General features: G+C 34.8%; 1 protein-coding gene across 1 annotated transcript in view; it reads left to right on the top strand.

The window, feature by feature from the left end:
• Positions 1 to 15,252, top strand: part of TINAG (tubulointerstitial nephritis antigen) — a 105,013-nt gene that overhangs the window by 37,213 nt on the left and 52,548 nt on the right. Inside the window, exons 5-9 of the mRNA XM_010848546.1 lie at positions 594 to 717; positions 4,707 to 4,857; positions 7,722 to 7,902; positions 9,951 to 9,996; positions 13,414 to 13,537. Of these exons, the coding sequence (XP_010846848.1) occupies positions 594 to 717; positions 4,707 to 4,857; positions 7,722 to 7,902; positions 9,951 to 9,996; positions 13,414 to 13,537 (626 nt within the window). The remainder of the gene's footprint in view (positions 1 to 593; positions 718 to 4,706; positions 4,858 to 7,721; positions 7,903 to 9,950; positions 9,997 to 13,413; positions 13,538 to 15,252) is intronic.

Raw genomic sequence — 15,252 nt, 5'->3', positions numbered from 1 at the left:
CACACTGATTAACCAATAATGAAGGTATGAGTAATGTATAAGGTAGGTGTATTTCTGTCCCAGGTAGAAAGACTTTGAGACTGTGTCTATGTCTCTGAAACTATCTACTCAGAGAAGCAAATTTATTCTGCTCCAACTCCAAGATTCTGCAGTGTGGCCAATCTGATGACATAAGAATCTAAAACCACCCAGATTTCTAGGATTTCTATGGCACTGCTCTTCGAGTTTTCACACAGACACTCTACCACAATCTACTTGAGAATTTGACACTTTTATCCCATCACCTAAATAGCACCATGTAAGGATAACAAAAAACAGTGGCCAAAATTATTGCATTATATAGTAACTGAGAAAACACGTTCTACGTATTCTTTCAATTTTGTACTATGTTATGATTCCTCACATTGAATTACTATTTTTAAACATACAGTGAAATAGATATGTTACATAAATTATACATTTAAGAAATGTCATTCAGAACAGTTGAATGTACAAAATAAAAAAACATTATAACAGGGCATGGGGATTTCTTATAATGGTTATTGGGATAGATTGGAAAAACTCTGACATATTTGCTTCTTTTTCTTCTTTAGGCTTCTTTAACTAAAACTACTGATCTTCCAGAATTCTTTATTGCATCTTACAAATGGCCTGGATGGACCCATGGCCCTTTGGATCAAAAAAATTGTGCTGCATCCTGGGCTTTTTCCACTGCAAGTAATAAAGTCATTTTAATTACTTCCTTACAAATTCCCCCTTTTACTCTAGACACTGGGATAGTAATTAAAAGGGTTTTTAATTTAGAACATTTAAATATTATCACTTGGTCAATAAAATAAAATCTTACTTTGACCAGAGAAAGCAGCCTGAAGATTAAATAAAAACCCATTTTTACTCTGAAATTGGTCTTTATCATCACAGACTAATTTTAAATAGAGAGTAGATCAAAAGAGCAACAGAGAAAAGTTGCCAAAATTTGTTTGTTCTTTGAGAGTTAAGGCCAGATCATAAGAAGAGTATAAGATTCCTCTTTACCCATAGTACTATCTGCAATCCTAATATGTATGCTATACATATATATTGTATGTATAAAATAATTCTTATATTCTTTTCTCTTGATTAGATCTGCAGAAATATATTTAATTATGAAATTAATATATTTGATGTAGAGACTTCAGAACTAAGTGATAATGGATTAAATGGGCTTTATTTCATTTTAGATAAAATCAGTTTTATAGATTCTGACTCTACAGTGAAACAACTGATCTAACAAGAGTAGTTTCCAAATTACTTCAAAAGTGTAAGGAGGGACTTCCCTGGTGGCCCAGTGGTTAAGATTTTGCCTTCCAGCGAAGAGGGTGTGGACTTGATCCTTAGTGGGAAAGCTAAGACCCAACATGTCTTGTGGCCAAAATACCAAAAAGTAAAACAGAAGCAATATTGTAAAAAATTCAGTAAAGACTTAAAAAAAAGTTCACTAAAAGCAGTGTGAGGGATAACACACCTCTATTACAGCAACTTCATACAGTTTCACAAGGCCAGTACATCAGTACTCAGGTTAATCCCAAGATTTGGTCTCCAAAAGTATCCTCAAAATGTGTTGATTGTATTACAACAATTAGACCTCACACAACATTGTCTATTCTCAAAGATCAGTTTCATAAAACTGTGCTCTAGGCTTAGAAATAATTCCAAGAGTCCTCAAAAACAGACTAAGTACTGAATGCATCATGAAATAACTTCATAGGCTCTGAAGGGTGGCACTTCTTGGGACAGAGCAGTGCTGACACTTTCTCTAAATACCATCACTTCATAGAATAAGCTAGTTTGTTCTAGAAAAGATGCATTTGGTTGAGCTCACCCTGGAGTGTCTCCATCTGTTACTTCTATGGTAATGCTTATCCCCCCAGGGTAAACATTCTCTGGCATGGGAATCTCTTTGAGCCTTGTTTCAAATGGATGGGGACAGATTTAATCAGATACATCATTTGCCATTTTATGTTTATGTGGCTAATGTATTACACCTCCTAAGGGATATATAATAATTTTACTTTAAGTTTAAGCTAGACCAGCATTTCTGAAGATGTCTTAGGAAAGATATTTGTTGTACTGAAAGTGATTTGCTAGGCTGATCTGGGCTGTGTATTTTTGAGGTCCATTGATCACAGTCCCATAGACGGCCTCAGCACAGGGCCAAGTCCATCTGTCCCTCTGCCTAACGGATGTCAGTTTTGTATCCTGCATATTCAATATAGCAGTAGTTACAATGAGAAAAGTTGTCTTTCAAAGAAGCTAAAAATTATAAAATGGGATAAAGAAGACAATTAAAAATATGCACACATATAAAAATATAGTTATATAGCTAAATAAAATTTAAGCAAGATGTCAGAAGCTAAGAGGCGAAGGAGTTCCGAATGGTAGGGATGATGCCTGCTGCAGAGCAAACTTGGAGACAGAATAAAATAAGCAGGAAAAATATCAGTGTGAGTCAGAGGTAAAGCCCAGTGAACGTTTTCATATAAAGAGTGGAAAACAATTTGTTGAACTGAGTCATTTTTAAATCTTCTGACCTTTTTTAAGTATTTCAAGAGAATTTGGATTAAACCTTCACTGAGATTCAGGAATGTCTGTAATAAGAGCAACATGTTGACTATCACTAGAATTTAAAGCTCTTATCCTTTGGTTGGAATCTACAGATTCATGGGGCTGGATAGGAAGGTAGAGGTCCCCATTTTCAAGCCTTTGCTTTTATAAAAGAGGCCCAAACAAAAGAAGTGACCTGCCCAAAGTGAAAGGCAAGAAGTCCCAGAAGTGACCCCAGAGGCAGGTTTCTGACTCCTTCAGTATTGTTTGTGAAAGTCTTTTATGAACCAGAGAATGGTTACGGGAATACTTGATTCTGATCCCTTGTCCCGAAAGTCAAAGCATCAAGGAATTTCTATTTTCTTTTATGAAACAGGGAATTATTTTCTTGAGACTAAGAGAGATGGAGGTATAATGATTTTTGCTTCTATGAAATTTATCCTAGCACAAAATACATGGGAATTGAGAAGCAAGTAGCAGGTTATAGATCCAGCACATACTGAGCATCTAAAATATGCCAGCAGTTACACTACAGAATTGTACATGTGCTGTGATTTCATTTTGTAAATACATATACAGAAATACATAAGTAAAGGAATTATTTTTGAAGAATTTATTTCAGTGCTAGTTTAATAATTCTAAACTAGCACTGTGAGGGGTTCCAGTACACAGATAATTTTGATAAGTAAAAACTATAACTTCTGAGAAAAGTGGATAGGTAGAAGAAAGATTATGAATGTGCTTCCTTTAATCAAAAGTGAGTCAGAGATTAAGAAGAAGACTAATTAGGTCTCCAACAACAACAAAAGTCTGTACCAAAATGTCACTGACTCGAATTTTCTTGTGATCTCCACACACATATTGTCATGGTCGCGTGATCAAAATGCTCACATATATAGTTTTCTGCTACTGGTTGATTAGTTTCCCCGGTCTACCATTCTATGAGGTCAGGATGATGACTCTTGATTTTGTTCATTGTTGCAATTTCTACTGCTCAGTCTTGTGCCTGCCACCTAGCAGGTGGTGAACAAATGTGTACTGGGGAAAGGAACACACATTAACAGCAACCGTGCTAGGGGATTATTTAAACAAATAGAATGTTCAGTCACAAAGGGTAGACATATACATAAAACAAGGTGAATTCGACGTCCACTGAGATTAGGAACATGATCTTCAAGAAAATTATAAGCACGGAAGTGTGCTATGTAGCTTTTTGATAATTTTTTAAATTGGAGTTTAATTGCTTTACAGTGTTTTGTTGGTTTCTGCTGTACCGCAAAATGAATCAGCTGTATGTATACATGTATCACCTCCCTCTTGAGCCATCCCCCCATCCCAGCCCTCTAGGTCATCACAGAGCAAGGAGCTGAGCTCTCTGCGTTGCACAGCATCTTTCCAGAGTTATCTATTTCACTCATGGTAGTGTACGTACGTTGATCAGACTCTCTCAATTTGTCCCACTCTTTGATTCCCCCGACTGTATCTACAAGTCTGTTTTCTCTGTCTGCGTCTCTATTCCTGCCCTGCAAATAGGTTCATCTGTACTATCTTTCTAGATTCCATACATAAGTATTAATGAGTGATAGTTTATAATGTAGATTCATGCTAGACTCAATTAGTTTTAAAACCAAAGTTTAATTTATTCCACTATATCAGATTAACTTGGATACATTTTCAATGAATATTTCTGTGATTAGCTTTTCTGATTGCCTCAGATTAGTTACATTCATTATATAATGAATATATATATTCATTATAGATATTCATACACACACATTTTAAGTACAGGTGATATAAATGTAAGCAAGATATGACTCTTGCTTGTAAGGTGTTTCACTTGACAGGTTTCTTAATGAAGAATTCAGAAGTATATAGAACATGAAAAGAACAAGAAACTAGAACAGACTTTGAAGATGGTAACATAATGAAGCAATGCCAAAACCGGACATCAACTATGACTGAAATTATGACACGGTTGAGTGTGTTGGAATATGCATCACATTTGGCCTTTAAGTTCCATTAAGTTTCAGAGACTAGTTTAATGATTCAGACAAACAGGGCTATGCAAATTTTGGCAATATTATGTGCCATTTGAAAATTAATTAATATTCTCTTTGAAGCAGGTGTGGCAGCTGACCGCATAGCAATTCAGTCCCAAGGTCGATACACCGCCAACCTATCCCCTCAGAATTTGATCTCTTGCTGTGCCAAGAAGCGCCATGGATGCAACAGCGGAAGTGTTGATAGGGCTTGGTGGTACCTGAGAAAACGTGGGTAAATAGCTCCCCAACATGTATCTCTAGGATTCTTAAGAGTGTTGCTTGGGTTAGAATAAGGGGAAAAAACATTTTGCATTTTCCCCAAACTCTAGAAATATATATGCTACATCTATATAAACACAGGAATTTCATTTAAGTATAATCTCTGTTTGGTATCTACTGAAGTTATAAGCTATCAGAAACAATTGTTTGAAAAAATGTATACTTTTCCAGCTAAATTAATCGAGACAAGTAAGCATTGTCTTCTTGTGGTTCTGAGCCAAATGGTTGTAGAGTCCCACAAGGCGGGTAGAGTTCATACTTATCTTGAGACTCTTAGTTCCCCAGGCAGATTAATAGATGATGCCAGGGGGAAATTAGCCCAAGACCCAGAGGAATGATATCAAGACATGCTGTATAGTTGCCTCAACTCATCAACATCATTGTCACCATTAATCCCATCTGATGAGACGATGCAGGTTGCATTTCTTTACTCTCATGTAGTCTGATACCCATGCAGCACCCTGTGTCTACTCTAAGATCTACTTAAAAGCTGAGTTATTTGGCAAAGGAAATAGCAGCTGATAACTAATAGTTGGTGTATGTGCCGCCCACATGTTCTTTCCTCATCCACTGAGTGCTCTGGGTGTGCTATAAGAGACTGGGTGTTACGTATTTATAAAGTTCTTTAAAATGTGTATCTAATGCTTTGCTAATAAGATGGTGATTAGAATGGGCAACTTGGGCTAATACCTTCCTGATTTAATAGTGCTCGGTCAGCTCTGTATTATTTTACTATAATAAAAGTTAAAGCCCTTCAGGAGCTTAAAAATATTACTTAACATTGAAAGCCAATTAAATCTCCTTGTATTAATCTGCTCAGGTTAACATACCAAAATACCATAAACTCTGGCCTAAACCACAGAGCTTTTATTTCTGGAAGCTAAGTTCACGATCAAGGTACTCAAAGTCAAATCACTTTCTGGTGAGACGCCTCCTCTTGGCTTGCCTTCTTACTGAGTCCCCACTTGCAGAGAGAGTCGTCTCTGTCTCTCAGGGTACTAATCTCAGCATGAGGGTCCCACCCTCATGACTTAATTTAAAGCTAATTATCTGTCTCTACGGATATAACTATATATCTGTATATAGAGATAATATAGATAATCTGTACATAGAAAGATAAATCTATGGTTGAAAAGTAAAGCACACAAATGTTTGAAAAGTAGAGAAAAGTGAATGAATACAGAATAACTAAACTTACATGGAGCAGTTTGTAGGGAGATTTGAAAAGTTAGCATAAGGAAACATTTTATGGAAAGAAAGTGCTAATTCACATATATATGTGAGTTATATGCTTTCTTCTATCTGAAAATTTGTCTATAATCTTACCTTGTTCATGGATGATCTGATAATCATGGTTGGTTTCCAATCTAGTATATTGTTCAAGAATGTGAATATTTTCACTACTGGTTTAAATAAAGTTATATTATCACACACACACAAAAAGCTAATTATATTTCAAAGTTCCCATCTCTAAATGCCATTGCATTGATGATTAGAGCTTAAATTCATGAAATTGGGTTGACACATCTCAATCCATAGTACTCATTATCCCCAAGTAATCCACTGGTACATTTTGTGAAAGTGGCTTAGCTTTCATCATGCTCCTTACTCAGATTCTCTTACTTTTTCACACTGTTGAATTTCCTTGAGGCAATCCTAGTACCATAATTCTACGGCCAGCTGAACATCAACTATCCATAAAATAAATTCACTGTTTTATTTTCCTTATCGTCTGCTTCTATATTCAATGAATTGTGTTAGATTTGTATTCAAATAATTTGTATTTTTCTATGTTCAGTTTCAAAATCAGAAATCAAAATTCTTTTATCATTTGTATAATGTATAATGTATAATATATACATATATATAATGTATATATCTGATAACTTTCCACCTTATTAACTTCAATACTGTAGGAGTGTATACAATTTCTCTTGAAGGATCATGAATTATAAGCACTTAATAATTGAAGTCCTATGAGAAGGTATTTATAACAATAAAAATGTAAAAATACTTAATTCTAAAACATATAATTTATCAGAATACTCCATCTGAATATGATAAAACCTGTTCTTTTTCATATTAAATTTGGCTTTTTAAACTTATCTATTTTTAATTGAAGGATAACTGCTTTACAGTATTGTGTTGGTTTCTGCCAAACATCAATATGAATCAGCCATAGGTATACATGTGTCCCTCTTGAAACTCCCTCCTTCTTTCCTCCCCATCTAGGTTGTTACAAAGCTCCAGTTTGAGTTCCCTGAGTCATACAGCAAATTCCCTTTGGCTATCTATTTGGCTTTTTTATATTATAGTTATAAATGAAGACTTAAGGAACCCTTCCCCTATTAATATTACCACATATTTTATTAATCATTGCTTTTCATCTTCACAAAATTCTATTTGGTAGATAAATGTCTTTATTAGAATGGATTTGAGCAAGGTTTTAGAACCTAAAAAATTTGATACGAATAAGCTTATTTATAAAACAGAACAGACTCACAGGCTTAGAGAAAAAATTTATGGTTACCAGAGGGCAAGGGTTAGAGGGCGGGATAGATTGGGAGTTTGGGATTGGCATGTACACACTGCTATATTTAAAATAAAATGCCTTACCATGAAAAAAACTATAGCGAAGATATAGGAATGGGGCAGGGAAAGAGTTCATATGATTGAACGACTATGTTCAGTGTCATGAAACTTACATGTAAGTAGCCAGAATGATTTACAGATATGCAAATCAGTAAAATCGTACGGGCATAGGTCATTACTGCATTTCCTAAGTACTACCTTTACTTCTTTGCTTACTCCTCGTAGACTGGTATCCCATGCGTGCTATCCACTTTTCAAAGACCAAAATGCTACCAACAATGGCTGCGCCATGGCAAGTAGGTCTGATGGACGGGGAAAACGGCATGCCACGACGCCATGTCCCAACAGCATCGAGAAATCCAATAGGATCTACCAGTGTTCTCCTCCGTACAGGGTCTCTTCCAATGTAAGTCTGAATTGCAAGACTTCTTAGTGGTTAGCTTTCTCAAAAATATATACTACTGTTAATAAAACTATTTAAAAACAAGAATATTCTAAAATAATACTATGCTTTCAGATATAATTTTTGATATTATTGAAGTGTTTATTAATGACTTCCAATTTGTGTATAATTTTTTATCTTTGTAATATTAGCTGTGCAAATGATTGCCTTAAATTTTAGAATGTCCTTGGGAATAGAGTTTTATAATTATGTTTATTATATAACACATACACGTATATATGTGTATATAAAGTAAATGGTGGTTTAGTTGCTAAGTTGTGTCTGGCTCTTTTGCAACCCCATGGACTCTTCTGTGATCCTGCCAGGCTCATCTTTCCATGGGATTCTCCGTGCAAGAATACTGGAGTGGGTTGCCATTTCTTTCCCTAGGGGATTTCCCTGACCCAGGGATTGAATCTGCATTTCCTGCATTTCAGGTGGATTCTTTGCTGACTGAGCCACCAGGGAAGCCTATACACACATACATATATACATACTTGACAGATAAAAGCTAAAGCAAACCTTTTTTCATTGACTTTTCTGTGGTATTAGCTTATTTTATTCATCCTTTGCCTTACTCCACAAAATACTTGAAATGGACATAGTCATGGTGGGAAAAAGATTCCCCTGGATTCCAGTTTGTCATGTTAAAATCCTGGGAGAATTTTACTCCATCTTATCGATGTCACCTAGACATTCTCACTTTCAGACTGTTTGAAGCTTCAGTGATTTCCAGTTATCTGTAGAATACAGTTCAACATTCTTATCGTGACATACAGGTCCTTCATGACTTGGTTCTGATCTACTGCTTTTTGGACTCATGTCCAACCAACCTACCCATTCCCCACCTGCCCATAATGTTCCTCATAAACTGACCGCTGTCTGCTCCCCACATGCACGGGCCCTCTTTGCTTCTACTTAGCTGGGTGATGATTCCTCTCACACCAGTGGTTATCCCACCAACTTCCATGTCAAGGAAGTAGGTCAAAACTTCATCTTCTCTAAGAAGTTTTATTGACTTCTAGACAGAATCAATGTCCCTTTCTTGTTTGTATCCATGGTATTTGTGCTTGTCTCTATAATCAAGCTTAGTATATCATGATTAGTTATGTTACTTAGCAATTAGTTATGTGATTGTCTGTCTACTCCACCAAAATGGAACTATCTGGAGGACTGGTGCAAGGTTAATATTTGTTTCTGTCCTAGTTTCTGGGATGTACTCTAATCAAAATGCATATGTGAACGAACTTCTTCATTCCTAAAAGTTGCATTACACAGTGGATGAAAACAGATAAATATTTGTATGCTAAAACTGAGGAACCTCACAAAATAATCATCTGGGATCACTGTTGTGGTCCAAAGAATGGAGATAACACTACTTTCCACTGATAAAACAGTGTTTTATTTAATTTTTTCTTTTTGACCATAAAAATTATTATATTTTGTCTTCACTTCTGTGGGAGAGGGAGAGGGTGGGATGATTTGGGAGAATGGCACTGAAACATGTATAACATCATATATGAAATGAGTCACCAGTCCAGGTTCGATGCACGATACTGGATGCTTGGGGCTGGTGCACTGGGATGACCCAAAGGGATGGTATGGGGAGGGAGGAGGGAGGAGGGTTCAGGACGGGCAACACATGTATATCTGTGGTGGATTCATGTTGATATATGGCAAAACCAATACAAGATTGTAAAGTTAAAAAATAATATAAAAAAATTTCACTCAAAAAAAAAATAAATAAAATAACCAACAACAACAAAAACAAAATTATTGCCAGTGTAAGAGTCAATGAAACATGTGTGTGTCTTGTCTTTAGCAACTTCACCAATGTGGAGATTCACATGCAAGTATTTCAAAGTATGATTAAGAGTAAATTGCAAGTTGTCAAGGCACACTGGGTTCCGTAATTCCTAAGCTGATTGTACAGCCCCTAACATTACAGACCAAACAATAGGTGTAGTGTACTCTGACAACGATAATGTGTTCACTGATATTTTTCCCTCCAGGAAACTGAGATCATGAGAGAAATCATGCAAAATGGACCAGTTCAAGGTAAGCTTGGGCTTCCCAGGTGGCACTCGTGGTGAAGAACCTGCCTGTCAATCAGGAGACATAAGAGATATGGGTTTGATCCCTGGGTTGGGAAGATCCCCTGGAGGAGGGCATGGCAATCCATTCCAGTATTCTTGCCTGGAGAATCCCATGGACAGAGGAGCCTGGAAGGCTACAGTCCATGGCGATGCAAAGAGTCGGACTTGATTGAAGTGGCTTAGCATGCACACAAGGTAAGCTTGGATGACATATGATTGCGTCTTATTTATTTCTTTAATAAACAACTTTGCATTTAACTCATATAAAGAGCTTAATAAATGATAGACATCTTTTGCTTTTAGATAATTCTTAAAGATTCAATGGTTGTAAGACCAATGTAATTATAGGAGATAGGCTCACCTAATAGCCTCATTAGCTCCTCTTGTACTTGAAGAAGACAGACTCATTCATAAATTGAATTGTTGAACAAATGTTAATGACACATTGGATGAAAGTCAGCTCAGTCTATACAAAGTGGTCATGGACCCAAAAGACATTCAAACAGGAAATGCTGAGAGCTCGTTTGATTGTTTAGTTATATTTGACTCGTACATAGTGTTAAAAATCTCACTTCGGCTTAAATGGATTAGATAATGGATTGTAGGAAAATGAAGGTTTAGCAATAGAAACAAAGTAGACACTTCCCTTTTCCTATGAGCTCAAAAGAAATCAAATAAGCCAGGACGATTTTTGTGATTTATAAAATGCTTTCCATTTTGATCTATTTTGAAAATGTGTTATGGATAGTAAACTAAAATCAATAAGGAAATCATATACTAATTTATAAAATGTCCATTGATTTAATATGAAGATATTATATCTGATACACAGTTCCTCTGCTTATCTATTGGAATTTATTTTGCACCAATGGTATGAATAAAAATAAATTTACAGTGTATATTTCCAGTATTAAATATTGCCTTGAAATGCTTGGGAGAACAAAACCAGTGAGGCCTAAAATAGAAATTCAGGCTGTGAATACTGAAAAGTCCAAAAATATATTAATATTATCAATGCAGTGGAATTGATAAATAAATAAAATAATTAGGCGAAACAAACCAAAATTAAATTGAAAACATTTGATGTATACTCAAAGAACTATTGGTTATATGTATTTTTGTGTTTCTGAACGTTGGCCTAATCAATATTGGTTCAACAGATAACAGGAACTACAGATTTTAAAATTGTGTTGGAAAGACTTTTATTGATCTTTATCATCGCTTAACATTTATTGAGAAACCAAGGCTTATTCTGAACATGGCCTGAATTCAGTTTTTAAAATCCTGGGGCCATACACAAAACCTGAAATGAATAAAAAGAAATTTTTTTTTCTCCTTTCAGTTGTGTAATCTTTGAAGGCTAGAAAAACAGTAGGGAATTAATGTGTAATTTAAATATATCCTTCATTAACTAGAGTTTGTGTGACAAACCTGAAGGAAGCCAGGCATTTGAAGTCAAGGTTAAATTTGAAATTCCAATTTTGACATTTGCTACTTAAATGACTTTGGTCGAATTATCTAAACCTCTTTGAGTCTTTAAAATCATTATATTACTGTTTAAAGTTTCTCTCTCATTCTTTTAATCAGTTAAAAGAAATCTGCAGCATAATGATTGAAAATTGAGAATAGCTTATGTTTATTTAATGGTCAGATACTTAAGTATTCATGAATTTTATAGACTGAATCAAAAATAAAGAGGTAAAATTTGAAAATAATAAAGTTGAAGTTCAAATTATTCAGCATCATGGAACCAATGTTTGTTGAGAACTTTCCTCCTGCCAGGCCGAAGCAAGAGCAGAAGACAGTGCTCAGTATCCTACCCTTGTGTGTGGGTAGAGTGTAATAAGTTTGTGTGTTTTTCCAGAAGTAAAATTGCATTATGGTAGCTTATGTAGTTAGATCATCAGGTCTGTTTGGTGTCAGAAACTCAAGGAGGAATCCGTCTTCAAGTTAATTGTCATGGCATCTCATTCATGTTTCTTAGGTTGGGGAGGGTATTTTTCTGTGTTGAAGAGTACTTTTTATTCATGGTGCTTTGAATGCTAATGGGGTCAGTAGCTCTATGGAAGAGATTGCCAATGGCAATATTTTCACAGTTTTAAATGCTGGTTGCCTCATCTCGCTGTAGATGCAACATGGCTGTCTGCGTGTTGTTGCCAGTGCTAAGGTACAACATTTTCCCCCTCTGCCTTACAAAAGAATGTAAAATGTGATAGAATGATGAATACATGGTACTGTGAGCATTCTTCTAAAATCTGTAGAATTAAAAAGAAGTTTAGGTGCGGGAAAGAGGACAAAAGCAAAGAGCTGAATAGAGTTATATAAATTCTTAACATCCTATGGAATAGGATGAATTTATATAATACAGTTATATAAATTCTTAACATCCTATGGAAAGGTGTGTTCAACTAAATAAAGATTTCATCTCTTTTATGAATATTTGGACACCATCAGAAAAGGCATGAAACATTAAAAAATGAAATAAAAAGTAGAAATCAAAAGTAATACTTGACTTTGGAGGAGAAGCTTCATTTTAGGATCTGTCAAATGTTAGTGGCTTTCTTCCTTATTTTATTTAAAATTCACATCAAACTAAGACAAGCATTGTGCACAGTTGTCAAGGTATATGTAACTAGCCCAAATAAAAATGCTTTCAATTCATGTCTTCTAGAGAAGTTTAAAGTATTCACCATAAATTGCTCAAGCCTTTCAATAAAACAGCCACAATACAGAAAAGAAAAAGAAATAATCTAGGTGAGGGAAGAAAGAAGAGTTTTATAAAATATAAGCTCTTCCTTTCTGAAGAGTATAAGCTCTTCCTTTCCAAAGAATACACTATTGGCTTAGCTCCCCAGAGCTGGATGGATGCAATCTTCTCAGAGTATTCTTTTGCTAAGGGTTACTTTTTATTCAAACTCACCAAGGAAATTTTTGTATTTACTTCTAAGGAGAAAGGACAATTACTTTAAATCCTTTGTTAGGTTCACCCTTCACTGATAGCTTAATTGGAATTTTAAGGGACTGGTGGAGAAGCCCAAGGTTAATGGAGAATTGGTGATCACCAGTGAGTGTACTGGGTTTCCTGCAAGGATTCAGCTCCTGATAATAGTGCTTCTGTCAAGTAAAAAAGATCGAGTTCTAAATGTACAATGTGATTTTAAGTAATATGCTAAGTAGCTAAAAGTTACTTTTATAAGAGAACTAGAAAATGTTTCAATCAATTAAGTAGGAAAGAAAATTAAACTGAACTGCAAAATTCCTTTTTAGATTCTACCCTTGGTAATTTACTTGTTGACTGTTCTGTAAGAATTTCTGAAGGTTTTTTTTTTAAGATAATGATTTAAAATCATGTCATTTATCCTGTTGGGTTTTATTTTAGCTATAATGCAAGTTCATGAGGATTTCTTCAATTATAAGACAGGGATATATAGACACATTACCAGCACAAATGAAGACTCAGAAAAATATCGAAAGTTTCGGACACATGCAGTCAAACTCACTGGGTAAGGTGATTTCTCAAAAGTCTTCATTTAATATCTCCTGAAAATAAGATTGAAAATAGATTATGTACTGCATTTAGGTGCCAGAATTCCTTTTGGTATGAGAGGTTCTCTTAAAAATTAAAAATTATAAAACCTTGACATTATTTAGTCATTATTTTAAAATCCAGTGAAAAATCAACTCATTATTTTAGGAAATGTACCAAAGCATGTCTCTCACTTCCTTGGGAATCCATCCTAAGAAACTGTTCTAAGGCAAGGAAATAGATTATTGGAATTCTACATATGGGATGATCAAGGAAAGTGTGCAAAACCAAAGTGTGCTAGGATATGGGGAGAAGGTTTTGGATGGAATTACAAATGGTAGAGATTAAGCAGGAAGACAGGGTAAGATCTCCTTTATTCAATGTAAAATTATTTGTTTAAATCTATGTGAGAATTGTGAAAACTTGTCCTGTTTTACTTTGTTTTTCCATTCTTAATTGTTCAGTGACTTTTCAGAAAGGCAAACAGTAAAAAATTCCTTTATGCTGCTACTGGAAATGGGAATTCAGTGCCACTTGAATTCCATTTCCCTTCAGTTTGAAAGTCCTGTTTCTTCTAAATCTCTTTCCTATGTACGTTTCATTATCAATTTTTGTTTCCCCTAGTAATAGTCATGATTTGGAAAAATTTTCCCACACACTGGGTGATTGAAATGATCTTTCTTATTATTCAGAGAACTCTGGGAATGGAACCTTAACGTGGACCCTGCTTAGAACTGATTCTTTATTATCTCTCTCCTGCCATGCTGACCATGTTTTCTTCATTCTACTCCTAAATTTGTTCATGCTGGGGTTGAACAATATGAATGTGTTTGGATTTAATCACTCTGCACTGTTTGTATATTTTCCATATTGAGTGTGTCAATTGAAATAATGTGTTCACTTTTATAAACTCCTAAAGGATTGAGACACTTAAAAATTTATCTCACATGTGTGACAATTAGCAAGGCTAATTTTTCTAGTGAGCAAATAACTTTTGGAGATTTTGTTTATTTTTCAGAAATATGTTAGGGCCCTTGGGCATTGTTAAATGACCTGAAGCAGTAGATTTTTATTCATTTCTCTATTAGTAATTCCTGATTTGGTAATTACTGTATGCAGAAAATTAACACATCAGTGAATTAGAGAGTAATCAAATAACCCAAGTAAGTTAATGTTCCTTATCAGAGAACTTAGTGTACTTCTATGAAATACCTTACAAATTTATTGCATCAAATTCTATTTGCTATGAATTTGTCAAACACAAAGCTATCAGATTTAACTCACTTGTACTTAATGAATTTAAACTTCTATCAAATGCCCATCGCTGAGCAATAGAAGGAAGATTAATACATAGTCCTGTTCTTAAGGAGTTTAGGGAATAAAGTAGAGACATTCACAAGTGATTATAGTATAAGGTGATAAAAGTTGTGTATTTCCATATGCATGGCATTATATATATATATATATTACGTATATATATTTACACATATATGCTTATACTATTTTATATATACCACATACTTATACATATATATATTATATATTTACAGTAGGTAGATAGATAAACACTTAAATTTCTTTGCTTCTCATCATTTTATTTTATTTTTAACTGGAAGATTATCACTTTACAGTATTGTGATGGTTTCTGTTACACAGCAGCATGAATCAGCCATAGGTGTACATTTGTCCTCT

This window comes from Bison bison, unplaced genomic scaffold (assembly GCF_000754665.1).
Source record: "Bison bison bison isolate TAMUID 2011002044 unplaced genomic scaffold, Bison_UMD1.0 scf7180017864270, whole genome shotgun sequence".
In the NCBI taxonomy this organism is placed as follows: domain Eukaryota; kingdom Metazoa; phylum Chordata; class Mammalia; order Artiodactyla; family Bovidae; genus Bison; species Bison bison.
The sequence above is the reverse complement of the archived record's forward strand: the minus strand, read 5'-3'. Positions and strand labels throughout refer to the sequence as shown.